This window comes from Leptonychotes weddellii, chromosome 12 (assembly GCF_054177405.1).
Source record: "Leptonychotes weddellii isolate Sample4059 chromosome 12, ASM5417740v2, whole genome shotgun sequence".
NCBI lineage: Eukaryota > Metazoa > Chordata > Mammalia > Carnivora > Phocidae > Leptonychotes > Leptonychotes weddellii.
Window position 1 is genome coordinate 60,933,830 of NC_138380.1, and position 20,595 is coordinate 60,954,424.

The 20,595-nt window shown below is 50.6% G+C and overlaps 1 protein-coding gene and 1 long non-coding RNA gene across 2 annotated transcripts in view; one reads left to right on the forward strand and one right to left on the reverse strand.

Annotated features, from left to right (window-relative positions):
- Positions 1-467: 467 nt before the first annotated feature.
- On the reverse strand, positions 468-6,081 carry DLX6 (distal-less homeobox 6). Its single transcript, XM_081800507.1, has 3 exons — positions 5,262-6,081; positions 3,792-3,985; positions 468-1,934 (listed from the first exon to the last, which is right to left on the reverse strand). Exons 1-3 carry the CDS (start codon positions 5,695-5,697, stop codon positions 1,683-1,685), a joined length of 882 nt encoding a protein of 293 aa, XP_081656633.1. The 5' UTR covers positions 5,698-6,081; the 3' UTR covers positions 468-1,682.
- The window catches only part of LOC145716560 (uncharacterized), a 38,964-nt gene continuing 23,621 nt past the window's right edge, over positions 5,253-20,595 (forward strand). The window contains exon 1 of the long non-coding RNA XR_014139338.1: positions 5,253-5,316. This is a non-coding gene — a long non-coding RNA (uncharacterized LOC145716560). The remainder of the gene's footprint in view (positions 5,317-20,595) is intronic.

Genomic DNA, 20,595 nt, shown 5'->3' on the forward strand with positions numbered 1-20,595 from the left:
AAATGGCTCAGTGGTTTCAAGGTTCATAATTTGAAGGATGCCCAGGTCTGTAGCCATTAATTCTCGCAGTATGGGGCTTCCTGCTTGTATGACGAAAGGGCTTTTCATTTTCATTATTTCTGTGCTTTCCACAAGATCGGAAGGATGTATTTCATCCAGGATCATGCATTTTCCTACCTAGCTAGCTCGCAAAAGGTGTAAACATTAAGTAGTTATAATTGTGCATTTACTTTGTGTGTTTTTTCTTGTATTCTTTTCTCTTGTTTAAAAAAAAAAAAAACTGCTTCCAAACAAAGACAAATACAGCTGTATTATTTTGGCTGAGGAAAGGAAAAGGAGAACACTCGGTTTCAGCACTGGGAACTACTGGATGTCTAGAGGTTAACCTGGGGATAGATCATTCTAATGTTTTTTTTAAATAAATAAATGTATAGAAATTACAATAAAAATATAATATTAGAGGAAGCTGAGAAAACATCCATGTTTAATGTTAGAGTACTTTAAGACAAAGGCTTGTGCTGCAAACGGACATCTTTGCAGGCACTTGATGTTTATATATAGGGCTTTCCATATTAGGAAATAGGAATTCTTTAAGAGTGATAGAAAATATACTGGGAGGGAAGGAGGAGGGGGTGGTGAGATAGAGACACACAGAGAGAAATATACAGGACACTCCCAGCATTTTGTGGCTTTTACTCCATATATGAAAGAAGACAAAACCATACAAAGTATATGTACAACTAAAATTCAACAATATATACAGAAATGTTTCTCAATATAAACGTCCCTATTAGCTTAGTGAATGCCACCAATTCACCTAGTAAAGGTATCAAAGCAATAGAATGGTGATTTTGGTTGTTTCTTCTGTCTTTCCTGATTCCAGTTCAGGGTTTGGGGGTGGGGTAGGGAAAGAGTGGTTTGGTTTTGTTGTTGTTGTTGTTGTTTTTAAACATCATCATTCTTGCTCATTGCATTTTGATAAAACATGCAGCGTTCCCTTTGTGGCAATGTTCTAATCTTACAGTTGATTTTTCCTTTTTCTTTACGGAAGGACTGTTATGTGAGGGTTTTTTCTTTTGCTTGCTTTCTCTTTTCATTTTCTTGTGTGTGTTTTTTTTTTCTTTTTCTTTTTTTGTCAGTCTGGGATTGGTAAATAAAAATGCAGGAGCCCAAAATGCTTCTTTTTCATCATGTAATGTCTTAAGCTCATTAAACAAGTAAAAACGCTGCCATGTTTGCGCAGATTCTTCTGGTGGGGGAAATGTCTGTTAAAAAAAGTCGTTTTGATGGATACTCCCAAAGAGAAGAGGAGGCTCAGAGCCTGGATCCCAAAGGGTAAGGGAAAATGTCCTTGCAGTGAGGGGTTTCAGGAGCGCTGGCATAGAAACCAGTCTCTGTCTCTCTCTCTCTGGCTCTCTCCCTAGAATGCAAGATCAGTTACTGAGGCTGCTCAAAGGAAAAAGCAGATGAGGGAAGGAAAAGAAAAAAAAAAAAAAGAAAAGAAAGAGGAGAGGAGAGAGAGAGAGAGCAAGAGAGCGAGCAAGCACCCAGACTGTCTTGCTACCCGGAAGAGTTCTCCCGAGCCTGCTCCTTTGGCTGGGTTTGGCAGATGCAAGCAGGTCCTGCATGACTCCTTGCCTTGTTCAGACGTTTCCCTAGGGTATCAATTTCCCCCAGACAACTCACATCATCTGTGGTCTCTGCATCGTGTCCTGGTGTGGAGAGGAGTACCAATGCGAATAGCCGGGCATGTAGCTGTTGGGGGGCATACTGACGCCCTTAGCTGAGGCAGAAACGTCCCACACTGGAGGCAGCGCCGGAGAGCGCGGCGACAGGGCCGCTGAGCCCGGGAGAGGGTCGCTCTCATGCGGGTTACTGCCCTGCTTCAGCAATTTCTTAAACTTAGAGCGTTTGTTCTGAAACCATATCTTCACCTGGAACGAAATGCAGCAGTGATCATTAGGCGTGGAAAAACACCGAGCCAGTGCCTCTATTCGAGGCTCTGGCAGGTATATCCAAAGAACAAAACAAAACCGCAAATGCCAACTCCCCGCCTTCCTCCAGCTCTTTCTAGCCTCCTGTCCCCCACCCCGACCCAATTTACCAGGTATCTTGTCTGGATACCTGAAGTCGTTGCAACTCTTTCTTCAGTTGGATGCAAGCCTGGGTTTAAAACAGCAGTATAAATAAGAAGGAAGGTGAATAAGATGGCCAGGTTTAAAGTCAGAAGGGGGATCTTTAAACAGAGAACTTTGCAGGTGAAAGCCAGTTGAACACACTTCCTCTGATAGTCTGTTTTTGTATTTACTAACCCCCAAACCTGGCATCTCTATGCATGTACAGTGAGCAAATGTGAACAGAGAAAAGCCTGTACATTTATAACCAAATGCCTTGAATATACCTCTGCATATATTGCACGTGCATGGAGCATCTTTCTCCTGAAGGAAATATAGCCTCATAGTCCTGTAGGGAATAGGGATGATGCCTCCCTACTTCCCTACTTTGTATGTTGCTTTAGTCAAATTGTGGTCAATAATCCTGACATGATTGTTAGTGCAGTAGCTAAAAGTCAAAGGGCTCCTGAAAATTAAATGCGAATCAGGACTCTGGGATGGGAGCATATCTAAGCTAACATCCCAGATCGACTTTATTTGAAGAAGGAAATTCTATGGTGCCGCTTCTTTCACCTTTAAAATTCCTTAGCCATACGAAGCTGCTTTTCCAAGAAGAATACAAGTTACTGAGTAGCAGGAATCCATTCACATCAAACCCCAAATATTTCCAGCAGCAATATGGCAAGAGAAAGCAGGCTGAATTGAAAAGAAGAGCTTAAGGGGCATCCGTTCTCAGGCACCACACAATCACCTACCAGCAAGAGTCTCGTAAACCCTGGAGTCCCCATGCTGAAGATCATCCACCTCACATGAGGCCTACCAACCCATGCAGCTAAGTTAATTGATAAGGACAAAAACCACAGGTGATTGAAGCCTGGCTTTATGACCAGGGTCCTAATATAGCTACTTAAGCCCCTTCCTGTGAAGTCTAAAATGCCCCATATGTCTTTCAAATTAGTGGGACAGGAGAATTCAGCAACTGTACTTAACTGAGGCTTCACCTGCTGTAATTTGGTGAGCATTCTTCTTTGATCTCCAACTCTGCCATTGCTCCCAAGTCCTGTACTCCAGGGACGTACCTCAGCCTGCACCAGCCAGTCCCCCAGGATGATTTAAAACATTGAGCACAGGGCTATCTTCAGAAAAAGCCACCTCACCTATCCTATGACGGATAGTTTGTACCTTGGTCCCTTTACTAAATCTTCTTGGAGCCTATACCCATTGGCTGCCCCCCCCAACATTTCATTTCATAATTCTATGTCAATGAGTTGAAATCCTTATTAAGTCCCAGGACCCACAAATGGATCCGTAAGAAACATAGGTCTTATTCTGCCTCCTGGCCTGAACATCTTTTCCTCCTACATGTTTGTTCTCTTTCTTGTTGTTCTGCTCTGGAATAGGCCTCGATTAATTTATGAGTTTGGTCACCAAAGGACACTAGGCTGGGGTGGGGTCGCCGAGGGTTGGGAGGATGTGCAAATCCAATCCAGCATTGAATACCAGGTCACTTATTCCAAACCGTGTTGTCCCGGAAAGTGCGTAATGGAGCAAAGGGATTTGTCAGTAAGCTCCTTCCGTCCTTAGTTGACTAGGCCCAGAATTCCTCCTGATGCACTCCCTGCCCGATCTGTAAGCAGGGTCAGCACTTCAGGGATACCTGGGCTTCTCGGGAATTACCTGTGTTTGTGTCAGTCCTAAGGAAGCTGCCAGTTCAGCTCTCTCGGGAAGGGCCAGGTACTGAGTTTGCTGAAAGCGATGGTTTAAAGCCTGGAGCTGCAGGCTGGAATAAATGGTCCGAGGCTTCCGAATCTTTTTCCCTTTTCCATTGAACCGGATTTCCCCGTTTTCAATCACTGTGGTTTTTTGTTGATCTGCAAGCAGAAAATAGAGAGGAGCAGTCACCCGTGAGGCCCACTGCCGCAGCCTCCCGGAGCTTGGCCTGGCCTGCGCTGGGTCTCCCCAAAGCCCAGAAAGGATTTCTTCAAAGCGTCCCCACGCCACCCTGACCTCTCTGGGTTCACAGTGCCCAGGTGCTTCCTGTGGGGGCGAAAGTGTCTTCCCGACCCTAACTCCGGCCCTAATAAAGTGCGGGGACTGGACCGCGGGAGCGCCCTGGACCCCGGGGCCAACAGCCTCGCTCTGCCGCAGCGGAGGCGGCGCCGGCCGCTCTCGGTGGCGCGCGGCGCTGCGGGGCGGTTGCCCTCGCCGCAGAGCTGGGGGCCCTCGGCCTGGCTTTACAGTGCCTTAGGCTGTGCGTGAGCCACCCTGATGTTGATGCGGCCAGTTGACTTGATGTCACTAGCTCCAAGCCCGGTGCATCAAGACCCTCGGCGTGTTCGAAATGATTCTGCTGAGAGGGACCGAAGCCCCAAACAAAACACAACCAGCCGCTCAGACCAGCTCGGGAACGGGCTGAGCATCGCCTGGCAACTTTGAACCCCTCGGGGGCTGAGAACCGTCCGCCCGCGGCCCTTTGCTTCGCCTCTGGGAACAAAGGCGCAGCCAACACTGGATCGAAAACCCAGAGGGAGGGGGGCCTGGTCAGGGGTGGGGGGTGGGGGACATCTAAAAGCCCGCAGCAAAGAGCCCAATTGTCACCAGCTTAACCAGAGCTAGAGGCAACGTCAGCTTCCCTTCGGGTCACCGAAGCGCACCGAGCGCCACCCGCAAAGTAGGCCACTGGCCGCCCAAACTGTGTTGGGGAGCAAAACACGCTCCCCAGTTCCGGCCCAGAAATGTCCCCAGTCCTGCCAAACGCCGGTCACAGCCTGGAGGGGAGGAGGGAGGCTAAGGGCGCACAGACCCAGCGAGCCGGGGCGCGCAGTGCGGACCAACCCGTAGAGCGAAGCCAGCGCGGAGCCGGAGGCGCGGCTCGAGTGGCGCGCCGCAGACCAGCGAGCGAGGCGGGCCGCGCCGCGAGGTAGCCGAGGGTCGGCGGCCGCGAGAAGGGGCCCGGCTGGGCGGAGGCCGGCAGGCAGGCGCCAGGCGAGCGGGCGCGCACGAGGCCTGGCCGGGGGCGCGCCGGGCCGCCTGGGGGAGGGGGCCGGCGGAGGCCCGGGCGGTGAGGAAGTGCGCGGGGCGGGCGGGGTGGGGGGCAGCCGGGGAGGCGGGAGGCGGGAGAAGCGAGCTGCCCCAGCGGCCTCTCACCTGTGTCGTCCCCTCGCGTCTGGGCGGCCGCGCTGCTGTTGTGGTAGGACTGGAGGTAAGGGCTGTGCTGCGAGTGGCTCATGTACGGGTAGGCGGCGAGCGAGCGGTGGTTGTAGGAGTTGCCGCCGCCCGACGCGTAGGGCGAGCCGTGGTGGTGGTGCTGGTGGTGGTGGTGGTGCGAGCCGGCCGCCGCCGCCGCCGCCGCCGCCGAGTGCAGGCAGTGCAGAGGGTAATGCGCGCCTGCCATGGCCGGGGAGCTCTGCTGCGAGTGCGGCTGTGGCGGCGGCGGCGGCGGCGGCGGCGGCTGCTGTTGCTGCTGCTGCTGCTGCTGCTGCTGCTGCTGTTGCTGCTGCTGCTGCTGCCCGAACTCCATGAAGGCGGATTTGGACGAGTCCTGGCCTTCCAAGCCGTCAGCCATCGTAGTCATGGTCATCATCAAAACTTTGGGGGCTGGAGAAAGCCTTCTCCCGGGTTTCCTCCACCCTCCCCCCACTTGGCTCGCGCCGCTGTCCCCTCTGCAGCCACCTTAGCTCTTGGGATTCTTGCAAAAAAAAAAATAATAATAAATAAATAAAAAAATTTTAAAAGAGGGGGTGGAGGTTGTTCGCCCTCTCCCTCACTCTTCTCTAATATATATATTTTTTAATATAAAGAGATATAGTGAGCAGGGCCTTGTTAACTCAAAGGGAGGAGGAAGGGGGAGGGATGGGAGAGGAGAGGGGGGAGGGGGGAATCTGCTCTCCCCCCCTTCTTTCCCCCCTTGGATTTTTTGGGGGCTGGTGCAGTTTAAGGCAGAGATTTTAAGGTGGATTCTGCGAAAGTTGCGCGTCTGCTTTCAGACTTGATGCAGACGCCACGAGTCGAATGGTTTGTCTCCAAAGGGCAGCGCCTCCCCATTGGTCAGTCGCCCGCTGACGTCACAGGCGCACGGCTTCTACTGGTGTGCGCGCGGCTCGCGGAGTTCTTCGCCTACCTTCGGCAACTCCAATCCCAGCCTCGAGCTGCAACCGGGGGCCGCGCGGCTCCGCGCGCAGGGCTGCCGGGGAGGGAGGTGCCTCTGCCCGGCGGGCCGCCGACGCCTCCCGCCGCAGATCGCGCCCCCGAACCCGGAGCCTCAGGTCCCAGTACCGCAGCCTTGGAACAGCCCGGCCGGAGGCCGCTCTCTCTCAGTCCCCTTGCACCCCAGCAGGCTGCCTGTTCTCAGAAGCAGTGCCCTCTGCATTTAAAGCGAGGCCCCCCTCCCTTGACCTCCTCTCCACACCCCCCTCCCTCAGTCCCAGTGTAGTCCCGCGGGAGCGCCCTGTCACCGTGTATTTTTCTAGACATACTTTATTGAAACCACAGAGGGAAGAAGACCCCCACACCTGGGCCCCATCCCTTGGTTGGGCGGGGGTGTAAAGAAAAAGAAAAAGAAAAATCAGACCCTGTTTTGGCGGGGTTCCTGACGTTTCAGGCCGTAGTTCCTATATATTGAACAAGAAAGGGGGAGAATATTTTTCCCCCCAGAACGCAGCAGCCTGTTCTGAAAGCGAATCGTTGGAGGACTGACAGTAATGCATTTTTTCCTATTGAAAACAGAAGCTACTGTAATGCTTTCAAATATATGCAAATGATACATGCGGTTAGTGGCTTGGCAAATCTTGATTACAATATAAACTACCCAAGTAAAAGTGCGTTCGTCCTAAATTTGTCTCTCGATTACAATTCCAATTGATTTTATTTTATTGTCAACATTGTTAATGATAAAAATAGAGTCGTTTTACAGTTATTTTTACTTTCTGGAAGGAGGCAATTAGGGTTCTAATCAGGAATACACAAAAATCTCCCATGATTAACTGCAGTACTTTGTTCAAATTGCTGCTATAAAATTCAGAACAATTTGCCTGTAATGATTATGGACTGGGTTTATTTTGGGAGGTGGAATAAAAGTGGATATAGCATAAATTATCCTCTAATTATACACCAGTGTCGCCTCAATTATCCTCTTATCAAAATGGATGTCTAACTGCCGCATTTAGTTTCAATTCTCTCCTTTTTTTCTATAAAAAGAACTTCATACCTTGTTATTATTAATCCATTTATTATTTGCAAGGGGATTTATATCCGCACATCCAGGTGGTAGAACCACTTCTCTTTCAAAGATGGACTGGGGAAAGACATTAAGTTCAGAGCAGCCCAGGGCTGCGGATCTAGCCTTTCTCCCTCTAGTCTCCAGACCCACTCAGATCCAGGCAGCCAGCAGAGACAGCGGAGTCCTGGAGCGCAGCTCAGGCCCGGCCACCAGGTAGGAGAGCCGGACCCGGGACCAGGCGCCGAAGAGGGCAGGCCGGGGCCGCGCCAGGAGTCGGGTCCCGGGACTGCGGGGAGGCGCAGGAAGTCTTCACCGTCAGTGGGTCGGGACTGGGTGGGCACGACCTGCAGACCCCCATGGGCTCGGCGCCAGCGTTCAGTCCGCGACTAGACCCAAGCCGCGAGCCTCTGACCACACGGAGAGATGTACAATCTAACATCTCCAGGTCAACGTGTCTAGAGGTTGCAGGGACGAGTCTGGGTCTTTCTTTGGGGAAACTACTGGGACTTGTATGCACCCTGTTCTCGTGGACTCCGTAAGTTATGCGACCTAAGGAATCCGAGAAATGGACAGTTTATTGGTTCCGCTCGCCCCCGGAACTCCAGGAAAGGTGGCTGCAGAAGTAGCAGCTTGGACTCTATTTACATACTGTGCGAAGCTCTGCAGCGGCGGCTTATGCTAATTGATTTTCCCAGCTCCCAGCCCGGGGTCTCCAGGCGTCGCCAGGCTAGTTTGCCTTTTTCTTTTTCTTTCCTTCCTTCCTCCCTTTTATCACAGAACCTGAAGCTCGCTGCCCGTGGGTTTTCTCCAGGGTTCTCAGGGCAGCAGCGTATTACTCTCCTCTCCCCTCCCTTCCCCAGCCCGCCGCGCTTAACTTCTTGAGCCTCGGGAGCCGGTTCAGTAACTCTGAATTCATTTTTAAGTGGCGTGCCTTGTTCCCCTTCTTTTAACAAGAGGTGCACTTTAACACGCGAACCAGTAACCCGATCCACGCGTTTACAAATCGGCAGTGAATTAAAACAACAACAAAAAAAGCTTCAAGGAAAATGAAAGGTGGGCTGGGTAAGGGGGAGATGTGTGTAGGGTGTGTGTATGGGGGGGCAGAGGGGAGGTCAGAAGAAGAAAAGGTCCCCCCCCCTTCCCCAGCGGGCTCTCGGTGCACCCGGGCTTCGCGCCGAGCTTGTTTGTAATGTCCTCAAAGCTAGCAGGTAGACGTGGCAGTTTTATTGCTTTATACCCTGCAGCTTGCTGTTAACACGGTGAAGGCGTTTCTCTCCCCCCGCCCCCCAACCCCGTGCATGTCTCTCTTTCTCTCTTTATGCTCGCAGGTGCACCGCTTTCCTCGCTGGCTTCCCCAACTCTGGCCGCACCCGGAGCGGGTGGGGGTCGTGGCGGGACCGGAGAAGGTCCCCGCACTGAACACCAGATCCAGGGCTCAGCAGCCCCTATTTGCAATGGGTTCCCCCCCCTTGTTAATTCCCAAGAAAGCCTGAAGGGCTGGAATTGTCGGGGTTGTAGCTGCAGGGCTCTCATCCCACTCCCATTAGAGGACAAACCCCTAGCACTGTGTTCCAGAGGAGCAAGTGTGCAGCTACACCGAGGTAGCAGTTGTCGCCAATGGGCAAGGTCCTGCTGAGCCAGACTGAGCTCAGTCAGTCAGGGGCTGGGGAGCGGAGCGGAGCGGGCGAGGGGTCCCTCCCGCCTTGGTTGAGTACTCCGTCCGAGTGGCTGGATAGAATCCCCCACTGCTTGAGCGTCCGGCTTTCGGGCGGGTCCCGGGAATAGCCGGCCAGAGAGCTAGTCCGGCCCCACACAGTGTGCCAAGGTGGCGCGCAGCGAGTGGCTGCCACGTGTGGCCTCTGCCACCAGCCTCCTCCGCTCGAGGAGTTCGGTACGCAGTGGCTGTGTGCCGCAGGGGCCGCTCCCCGCAGGCGTTTCTCTCCCGCTGAACCCTTCATCTCGGCTGCTGAGTCCTTCGCCGCGTGTCGTGGGCGGCGGTCATGAGCCGAGGCGAGTCACCCCTAGTTTGTTCTAGTCCAGCGCGCACCTCCGGCGCTTGTGAGAGGCAAGAACCCTCGGATTCTTCAGGGCCTCGCAGCGAAGGCGCACGCTTCAGGGGCTCCAGCCGCCCGCCGGGCCCTGGCTCCTACCTCTTTGTCTTGCCGGCTGGGGATCCCCGGCCAGCCCTTGGAGGTGGGAGGAGGTGGGCAGGCCAGTCCCGCGCCGTCTTTATCATTCAAAACAGAAGTCAAGCCGGCAATCTGGAGGAGTAGAAGGCCGAATGCTCTTTTAGATCCTGTAATAGGTGAGGGTCATATTCACTAAGGAGTGTTAGAAGGCCGACTTTGAGGCCTAAACTGCTTTTTGCTTTTACAGGAGTCGAGGTTTGGGGGCTTGTATTCTAGCTGTCAATGTTATTTAGAGAAAAATAACGATTGTCAATATAAGGCTGTGTGGGTCAAGGCGCCAAAGGCCGCTGTGGGAGGGATGGGGTCTCTGCCACGGAAATTCCCCTGCTGTTTTATCCCTGGAGGGGTGTTAGCCCGCTCCCTTTGACCAGGGAATGGGTTAGGTGCTGACGAGGGTTTGCAGCCCCTGCGCCCTGTAGAGGTGCATTCAACCCGGGCAGGGCCTGGTTGGGTTTGGTTGCTAAGTTGGGCTCAGTTATCACGTTAATTCTAAGGAAATTAGACCTCAATAAATAGCCTTTGAATTCAAAGAAATAACTCGGTATTGATTTACATAGCCATGCTAAGAACCCCCTTCTCAAGCGGAGACATTGGTGGAAAAAAATTCCTGCTAGTCTTTTCCCCATTCAGTGTAAAATTCTGTTTGTGTACTTGTGTAGGGAAAGGGTGCTTTATATCCTGGAAACCCAGGCACTCTTTTCCCTTCCCCAACCCACACACCTGGGAAAGCTTGGGAGTGGAGCAAGAGAGCTGCCTCTTTCCCTTTCTTAGCCCAAGTCAGTGATGTTATGTTCAGGGGTAGGCAAAAGTATCAGACTATGCAAGAAAGCACTAAGATTGTGGCATTATTTTCTCTAGTTACAAAACATAATGTCCATATTAACACCCTCCCCTCCCAGGCTCCCCAAAGGCGAGCTAAAGAGTGGGCCCTGTTTACTCCACACCCAGAAAGAAGGTCACTAAAGTCTGGAAACAACATCTGCCTCATCTCTCCAGTCCAGAGTCCCAAGAACAGGTGGCTAGGATGCTCCAACGTGGATAGCACTGGCCCACCAGGGTCAGTGATGCTCACTGGGAGCTTCACAGACTTTTTCTAGACTGTTCAATTTGGAGAATATTAATTAAACATGTTCTAGCCTAGAGGCTCCTGCTCTAGGTCTTTTCAAACTTGGGCTCCAGGGAAGTTACAAAAGCAAAGCCAACCAGGTTCTCAAATTCAACACCTTTGCCTCTCCTGGACCCCATTCCCAGACTGTGAGACCATCCAAAGCTTTCGTAACAGAGGGAGCCAATACGCTGGGCCTACAACAGATTCAAGAGGCAAAACAACACATGTTTCTACCACCCTCAGTTTGGGGATTATATACAGAAGTCTTCCCTCCATCCCTCCCTCCCTCCCTCCCTCCCTTCCTGCCTTCCTCCCTCCCCCCATTTCTTTCTCTTTTATCAAGCATAGGACCCCACTCCCTAATACACAGATACTCTTCTTTCTGTCAGTCCAGAAAAAAAAAAAAAGAACTCAATAGTGTTTAAACATTTAGATTAACACAAAAATAAGTAGTGGTATTTATCTTTTTAACCTGTTGGATAAACCAAGGCTGACACCCCCCCCCCATATTTGCCCTGCTGGGAAATGTAGCAGGGCAAAAGGGGAGGGATAGGGTGTTAGAAGTCAGCTTTAATCAAGCCCGTCTTTGGAAACTAGGACCTCCTGACCATTGGAGGATCAGTGCGGCCCTGGAGAGGCCAGGAACAAGCAGCAACAGGAAATGGCAGACTATTTTTAGGATAATAAGGAGTTAATATAGCTGGCCAAGCCTCTTCCTAAATGCCTCGAAGCATCCTCTGTTTTAATTTCTTCATCCCTTCACCAGCAGTAACATAACAAAGTCACAGCAAACGCCTCAACGTGAAGGGAGAGCCAGGGCTTAGGAGAGCTCTTGAGGAAAACCTGGGGTGGAAAACATCCTCTTGCTATCATGTGAACTCTTAGAAGCTTCTCTTGTTACAACAGAAAAAGAAATCAAAACCATTCCTCATTAGAGCTCTCTCTAGTCGTACCTGACTACCTTGTGATTTTCATATTCATGCCTATTCATAGGCACTTCATATCCCCTTTATTTTATAACCTCCCAATAAAGGGAAAGGTAATTTATTAGATTTTTAGCAGAACTTTCCTTAGGGGGCAACCTATTGGAAAGCTCTTAGACATGAGGGGGTTGTTTATTTGTTTGTTTGAACCCATTCTCTCATCTGTGCCCTTTCTCTTTTCTTTTGTTCAGAGCAAATCCTTTCTTACACAACTCTAGGAGAAAGAAAGCCCCCTTTCCATCCTACCCAGCGGAATGAAATAGTATTCTTCTGTAGGCTTCAGTAATTTTGTGCAGAGAGTCCCCTCCATCTCTGCCAAGTGAGGCTCCCTGCCCCACCGAGCTCAAAGCCTTTGCTTCTTTAAATACTCACTGAGAGTTGTGTCCATTTTGGATACATATTTGGGTTCATATTTGAGTTTGCCATTTTTCTTCCCACATGCTTTGTGGAGAGGGAGACAGAGAGAGTCGAGAAGCAGGGAACATACAAAGGGAATTGAAGAGAGCTACAAGAGAGTGAACGAGAGAATGAGTGTGCATCTGCTTCATTTGGAGAGTACCACTCTTCATTTTCTTCTCCATCGAATTCTCTAGAGACCGCTGCCCCATGATGTTAGTTGCACAGCTAATAAACCCAAGTCTGACACAAGCAGCCCACTCTGCTCACGGGGCTGGGGGCTGGCTGGACTCAAATACCTAGCGCCCAGGGTCAGTGCTCTCCACTAGACCTTTCTCCCCATCTCCTCCCCACCCCTTAGCCTGCTTTTCCCTCAAACACCTAGGGCATCACGTCACTCCCTCTAACAGCTGCAAAGCCGAAGGAGGAGGACACTTTAAAAATTACAAAGGAGGTCACCCTCCCCCGACAAATGAATCCTTTTAAGAACGAGCCTCTGGAGGCTCAAAGGTCTTGGGCCCAAGACTTAAAAAGCGAGCATAGTGTTTCAGGATTTCAGTGCAGCAGTCCCAAACAGACAGGCAGGCGTCCAGGGCTCTCTTTGGGGCTGGGGTGAAAGAAAGGACGGGGGAGGGCAGGAGCCGGGAGGGCGGGCAGCAGCCGAGGGCGACAGGAACGCCCGCGTCCGCAGCTGGCTCCCACGCGCCGCTGTCTGCGAGGAACGGGGGGCCGGATAATGGAATTCAGGAGGCAGAGATCCTCCAAGAGCCAGCCACTGTCTTGTACAGATTTGTAGAGAAACCCTCACTGTAATTAAAACCGTACAGTCAGATTAATTCAATGTGTTGCTCGGCAGCGTTTTTAATAGTAAAAATCCGCTCTAAAATTGAATTAGGGTCGAAGAAAATTTCTGCGAGACTTGCTGGATTTGCCAGCTTTCATTGAAGCCAGCCCGAGCTGGACTTTAGCAGTGGCTGCCCAGTGTCGCCTCCTCCCCCTTCCGAGGCCCGAGACTGGGGTGGGATGGGGGGAGGTGGAGGTGGGTGCGGGGGCTGATCAACACGGGGTGCCAGTTTGGGCTCCACCTGGGAGGCCCGAGCGAGGCCCAGACGCAGCTCAGGGCCTGCGGTTACCCCTCTGATCGCCGGTTCCGGGGCTCTGCAGACTTTTGACACCCGGGACTCCTCCTCCCCACCCTTTCGCGAAGTTCGCGGCTCAGGTAGGGTCCCGGGAAAGAAGAGAGCCCTGCTGTATCTTGAAGCAATTTCCCACTGCGTGTTCCCGCGTGTGGCAGAGGTTGGAGCCCTCCCTGTTTGGACGCTGGAGTGACAGGAGAAAGTTGTCGTTCTTTCCACTCACCCCCACCCCCATTCCCCTTTCACTTCTTGAAAGTCTTCCAAAAATTAAGAGTAATATTTCAAGCGCGCTGTCAAAATGTCTCCCAAGCTTTGATTTGGCTTGCCGCCCCCCCTTTTCTCCGTTCCCACCCCTTATCCTTTGCATCTCGGTGGTTGTGAAATAAACGTTAGTATTATTAAGCGTTTCCCCTTTAAGGTTAGACACCTTAGAGCTGAAAACTTGCGCCAAAGTTCCTAGAAGTGGCGGCTGAGTGCTAACGGAGAAGCTCTCACATCAGACTTGCAGGAGTGCGGGTGGGGGATGGGTGGAGGAGGGGGGAGGGCTGAGGGAGCTGGACCCCGCACTTTCCCGAGAATAACCCGGTTTTCAGGGGTGCAGAAATGGTCCCAGTTGCCTCCTTCCCCCAAAGACTTAACAAAGCGCGCGCGCCTGCACACACACACACACAACCTGGGACGAAAATTCCCTAACGAGTTAGTCATATCATCAGGCCTGAGAAAACAAAAACTGCTGTGGGTCCCTGCTCCTCCGGCAACATGCGCAGACGCTTTAATTGCCGCCAATTGTCACTCTGTCCCCTTTTCATTTTCTCGCTCCTTCGTTTATTTTTAGTACACTTCAAATGCCTACACACATCCCTAGTAAGGAGAGCGCGGAGCAATTATTGCCTTTGCCTTCGGGGCCTGCTTTGCCAATCATCGAATGGGGATGGAGTAAACAGGGCGAAAAGCGAAGCGCGTTATTGGTCTTGCTTATTTCAGGTGGAGGGCGGTAAATAACTCTCCCTACCGCGCCACCCCCTCCTCGTTTCTTGGGTCCCAATTATCTAGAAGAGAGGAGATGCGCCTCCCTCCCTCCTCCTCCCCATCACACCCCACCCCATGTGAGCCAAGTTTTACTAGAATCCAGCAAATCCCGCCAGAATTGGCGGGTTCCTCGGAGAGTAGTTAGGAAAAGAGAATTCCACAGGGACCCAGCTCTTAATTCTGTACTGAATAGAAAGACGCAGCGTGCGCAGGCACCTTCCCCGCCCCCAGGCAGGGAAACAGGGTCCTTTTTCTCTGAGGGCTACACCAGTGATAGATGCCCCCGGTAGGTTATAGAGAACCCCCCGGGGGTCCTTCCCGTCTAGAGAAGCTTTGAGGTTGGGTTGGAGCAGTTTTGGACAGTCTGTTAGGACAGCTATCGATCAACATTGCTGTTGTTGTAAATATTAGCCAGGAATTCTTAGAGGTGAACTTTAAATTTCGAGATGAAGTGTTGTCTTGAATGGTGTTGAGGCCATCCTGCACCCAGCGCCTCTTCACTGTCTTTGCTGGGACCGACGCAGCGGTCCGGGGTGGGGAGGGAGGCAGGTGTCTGTAGCAGCAGCCGAAGGGGGTATCTGGCGTCCTGCAGAGGGATCCGAAACAAATCAGGGCGGGATTAACTTGTCTGTCTGCTGAATTGTCTCCAACTGCACGAGCTGCGCGGGCCGCGCCTGCCCGGGCGGGTTCGGGTTACTCGCGCGTCCTGGGCGCGCTGTCTCTTCCGTGTCCCGGCCGGGGCTGGCGGGCCGGCCCGGGACCTGGCAGGCGCCTGGCCGGCTTGGCAGGACGTTTTAAAAGAACGCCGCGAGTATGAACTGCTCCATTCTCTCACACACACACCCCCTTCCTATTTCTTTTTTTTTTATGAAAACATTTACAAGAAATCTAATTTCAGATTGTGGAAGTAAATTTCATGCTAGGATGTATTTTACAAAACATGTAATCTTTCGGGCCGAAGACGTTTAATTAAAACCATACTTTGACAAGTTGAGTTTCAAAGCGAATTCACACCAGCGCAGAAGGCTAATTCATATTCAAGATGCAGCCTGTAATCCCTGTTGTTTGAAAACGCCAGCCAGAGCAGCGCGCGCTCGATCTGCTCGCTACCTGCCCAAGGGACCAAGGGCTCCAGAGTCCTGCGCTTGGTCCAGAGCCTCTCACGCTAAGCCGCTCTCCTGCGGACTGGCTTGGTTTCGCTGCCTGGTCTTGAGGAAATAGAGGAAAGCTTCCTGGAACACCCTCAGTGTCCTTAGAATAACCCCTGCTGGATAGTGGTGGTGGGGGTTGTGGGGTGGGAGTGGTCCCAGGCCCCGGAGACTACACTGGGGAGTAGGCAGGGGCAGACCTGGAGTCAAGGCACCTCAAGAAGTCTCAGTGGAATTGAGAGTCCCAAGCCCCCTCGCCTCCCGGACTGACCTGCTAGAGAAAAGGGAATCCTCCCCACCCCGCACACCCGGCCAAATCTCCATTTCTGATGACCCAAAACAGGAAGGGGTAGGTTTGTCCTGCTCCAGCTGATCTATGGGGCATCTCCCTCAGAGTCCTCTCGGAGGAGGTAGTGTTGGCTTCCGTAAGCCTTCACAGTGTCAATTGCGTTTTTGTAGTCTCAATAATCTTCCTCCTTACCCTCCTTTGCCATTTCCCCATAAATTGACCAGTCCCAACTTAATTAAGAGTGGTACAGCCCCACGTGGGAAGGACATGCTCCTAGCTCAGCTGGTTTACCAGCAAGCCACACAGGGTGCTAATGGCCAACAGTGTCTGTTGGGAGGGCAGGAGCCAGTAGGTACCCTAAGGTACACACTGATGGTAGACAAAGTGACTGTAAGATAGTCTGGGTTAGAGCTGAAGATGCCTGTAAACTGCAACTCCATAGGCTGAAGCTGTGGCCCAGGCAGGGTTCCAGGTCATTGTCCTGGGTCTACAACTCAGTGTTTCCCTCCTGACCTCCAGCCTGCTGGTCTTTTCTTCTCTTAGAGGTGACAGTGAGCTGTCATTGAAGTTAGACTCATGGCTGATCTGAAAGCTGTCTCAAGAAAGAAGTTGGGACATGAATTTGAGACTTATGTTGGTTCAATTTTACTCAACATGCTCAAGAAGAAAAACCTTTTATTGCAGCCCCTCCCAAGACAGGGAAGGAGGATTTTGTTTCAACTGATGACAGTGAAAATTATTGATTGGCTGATGGACTTTCTTTTAGGTCTGTAGTTCCTTTCAAATGCACCCTTATTTTCCATAAAGCACAAAGATAAGTCAATTATAAGAAAAAGCCTAAAATCTAATGTTCAAGAAGGATTGTAAACAACATGGCTATCCCATCTTGCAGCCTCTTGGTTTTATTGGGCCAGCTTAGGAGAAAGCTTCATTTTTGCAAAGACGATCCCCATACACAATCGTGATAAAGTTTTTTGCTCTTTACAGGGACTACCAACTGACATTACTGGTTTCAGTGAGTATCTCAGAAAATAGACATGGATGATGGCAGCTAAATGCTTACCAGTATGCCAACTTAATACTTATTGGTCAAATAATATTGATCTTAGGTGAAAAAGTCAGACCTTGAAGTCACTCTAGCGCCTTGCAGTTTGGAGGGTTGGTTGGGGTGGGACTCTGGTTCACACTCTCAAAAAAAAAAAAAAAAAAGTTATGTGATGATTGTAGGCCTGGAGGATGAGAAAGAAAGACCTAAGAGACAAACAGAGGCACGGCTGGAATGGTTTTGCCATTGTTTGAGCTGAGCACTAAAAAGTATGTACCTGACCCAATGCATTTGAAGCCTAATCCTATGTTGGAGACTTGTGAATTACACAAAAGGGGAGAGGAACTGCACATAATGATCCCCACCTGTTTTATTTCAGTGATAGGAACAAGCAGTTTTCCTGTCACAGACAGGAGCGCTCTCAGGGGTGTTGGAGGCCCATTTGTGGGCAGTAATTCTGGCAGGGATACATGGTGGGAAGAATACAGGGTGGTTGGTAACTGTCAGGAGGGTGCTGCAGAGAGGGCAGGCAGCAGGGTTGGTGTGCAGAAGGGGCAAGATAGGTAATATTTCCCAGCTGGCCCACCCCTTCTGCAGCCCCAGAGAATCAACCTCATCGTTTCCAGCCTCAGAGCTTGGGTGGAGGTGAGGGAGGCCCAGACAGGCAGGAGATTTATGTCACTTCTTTACCTTTCTAGTTCCCTCTGCCCTTCTATAATTAGCCCCATTTCACAGATGTGGGAGCTAACACATGGACCTCAGTACACAGACCACTTTGGTGTCTGGGAAAGGGAGAAGGATGGCATGCAGGTGTTCTAGCTTCCCATCTCCCAGGCAAGCGTGGGGGCTGGCGATGGGAGTAGGGAAGGAGTTGGGTTTGGGGTTGTCTTCCCAAGCCAGGCTTGTACAGAAACAGGTAATGTTTCTGTTTCTGAGGCTCATTCGGCCAGTAAAGTAGGTGGGATTTTCATGTGACAGAAAAGGCTCGAGAGAGTCAACGTCGGGCAAATCTGAGGGCTCTGAAGGCAGCAGTCCCAAGATTTCTTGACTTCCCGCCAGTGTTCTTTGAACAGACTCCTTTCTCCTGTCTTCTAACTTTCTCTTAAATTCTGAATACTTTAACCCTTGCTTGTAGTAAATGTATTTGTAGTTCTAAAATGTGTCTATTTCCCACAGAAATCTAGCGTGCCAAGGCGAGAATCGATATTAAAATACCCTTTTTATTTTTAAAGTGGGTTTTAAAGGCCTATTGTGGGGGAACCGAGATGTCAATGTGACCCGGAGCGCAGTTGAGATCGGGATTCTATTGGCTGCCAAGGCAGGGCCCAGGCTCTGCCACCGTTGGCTCACGTGTGAGCCTTATCATGCAAATCCGAAGGCTGGGGCATGCGCACTGCATGGGGGGGGGGCGGGAGTACCCGCCTTCTTCTCTTAGTTGGGACCAAGACTTCCAGATGCGCAATAATTAGGTTTCCCCATTAAACAAAGGTTTCCCCATCATTCCCCTCCTCCCACCGTTCTCAGCCGCCAGAACTCCTTACAAACCAAGCTGATTACCCGTCCCCGTCCGCGCCGCCCCGCACGCCCCAATCTCTGATACCCAGACTTCGGTCTACCGCTTCTACCTGTTAGGGTCTCCCCTTATTTTAGGGTCCTTTACATACCTCTCCATTATTCTTTTTCTTTGCAAAGGCCAACTTTAAAGGATATTAAGATCTGATTCTCTCTTCATTTTAGGTCCCCTCCCTCATCTCTCCCTCTCAACGAGATAGAAAATTCCCTAGCGGTTGGTCTGACAGGAAGAGTGTCAACATCGCCGCTCCCCATTCCTTTCGGCTTCGACCGTCTCCACCCCCATCCCACCCTCACCCCCCTCCATGTGGGTTTCCGTCCAAAGTGCAGGAGCGCTGATGGACCAAGAACTTGATGGGCACTAGAGCCAGTCACCAGTCAAGCTGGACCGCACACCCCCAGGCACCAGTCCGGGCCGCTAAGAAGCTCAAGGCCAGCACCTGCGAGCCCGCCTGCGTGCGTGTGGGCTGGGCTCTACGGCTCCGAGCCCCCACCTCTCGCGAGAAGCGCGTGACTCGGGGAACGCCTGCAGGGGTGTCCTCTAAACCTCTCCAAGACCCCCTATGCGGGCACGGGGACCCCAGGGATCCAGCTCCTTGGAACAGAATGGCCTTTTCTGGAAAGGGATCTCAGTGGGCGAGAAATAGCCACCATTACGTCCAAAGCCTCCCGCGGGAAAGCTCCGTGACTGTGCTCAGAGCTCTGGCCGACCCGCGTGCGGCGTCGCGCGGAGAACCGCGCCCACACGCGCTCCCGGAATCGCAGTGAGCTCGTTCTCCCTGGCAGAAACCGGCACCGCTCCTCCGGCTTTCAGTTACTCTCAGCTTACCTGCAGGGCGAACAGATTTGTATTTTTCCACCAAAAACCCTCTTGCCCTGGATTCCCCCAGATTCCCCCTTCCCCCTCATCCGACCTCAGCCCAAAGAAGGGCGAGATAGCCGTTTGATTCTTTGATATGACACAAATAATTGTTGCATCATGTAACTTCCTGCATCTTGGTTTTAATTTGCAGTGAACCAAACAAAGATATTTGCAATTTTAAAATAAGCACTCGATTTAATAAATGGGAACATTGTGCAGGGAAGACTATGCACCCCCCCACCCCCTTCAGAAGACGTTATTAGCTCTGACAGCATGCCGCTCAGGTTTGCGGAGAGGATTTTGTAAAGGGATGACAGACAGGAAGGCCAGCAATCATGGGCTCCTTGGGCTGAAGCTTTTTTTCTTTCTTTCTTTCTTTTTTTTTTATCAGAATGTTCTGTTCGATGCCATTTATCCTTGATGATAGAAAATTGCGCTGTTGCCAGGACGCTGCTGCTTGCCGCTGAAATAGAGGGCAGGAGCCACATTTCCATTTTCCGGCTTGAAAGCTATTCAAATGAATTTGTGGAGCGGGGGGGGGGGACGTCTAGCGATAAACAAATGAGAATAAATCGAGTTCCCCTTTCCATTCTTTCCTTTAAATGGGTAGCTCTTCATTTCCGATATAAAGATTTTTGTTCATCAGTGTTTGGGAATACTTGGGAGATAGTGTAAGCCAACGTACAATTTATTTTGATGTTCTTAAAGTGACTAACCACATAAACATTTTAAAAAATGCGTGTCTAAACATATATAAAGTATAAGGATTATATATACATATATCCCGTACATACATACCTTCACACATTCCAAAATACAATGGAAGATACACTCTGTCAGCAGAGTTTCAATCGAATATAATTTGCAAGCAATGCTAGCTGTTGGTAGTTACGGGCTTCTTACTCGTGTAGATATAGGAATTGTTAGATGGGATCATTTTTAAAGCCCTCCCCCATGTTATATATTTCAGAATGTCATATAGTTTAATTACCCTGTAGGTCTTAACTGATTTAAGCACCCGCCCCTCCCAAAAAATTGATAAAAGTCACCCTTTGTTATGGGCTTCTCTCAAGCTAATTTTCCAAATTTACCTTTAAAGTTTTCTAAGTTAGCAAATACCAGTCAGAAGAATTGGTGCACCGAACTTCTAACCGATGTGAAAAGAAGAGGCTGGAGCCTGCACTTCCCTTCCTTAGAATTTCGATTTTCTGCTTAAAAAGATCATATATTAATAGGAACTTAAGGAATCATGTTCAAAATATGAAATTTTAAAAATGAGAATTTAAAAAACAGCCCATGAGAATATGTACATAAACATTAGCAATGTCTTGACAGAAACTGTAAAATTTGTAGGGTTCCCACTGCGTTTTAATAACTAAATAACTTTTACTGAATTCTATCTAACTCGAACGTTTTGTTTCAAAGACAGATACCGCGGTTAGAAAATTTTCAGCAATATAAAGTCTTAAAATGCTGCGACTAATTGTATTTGAGATTTCAGCTGGT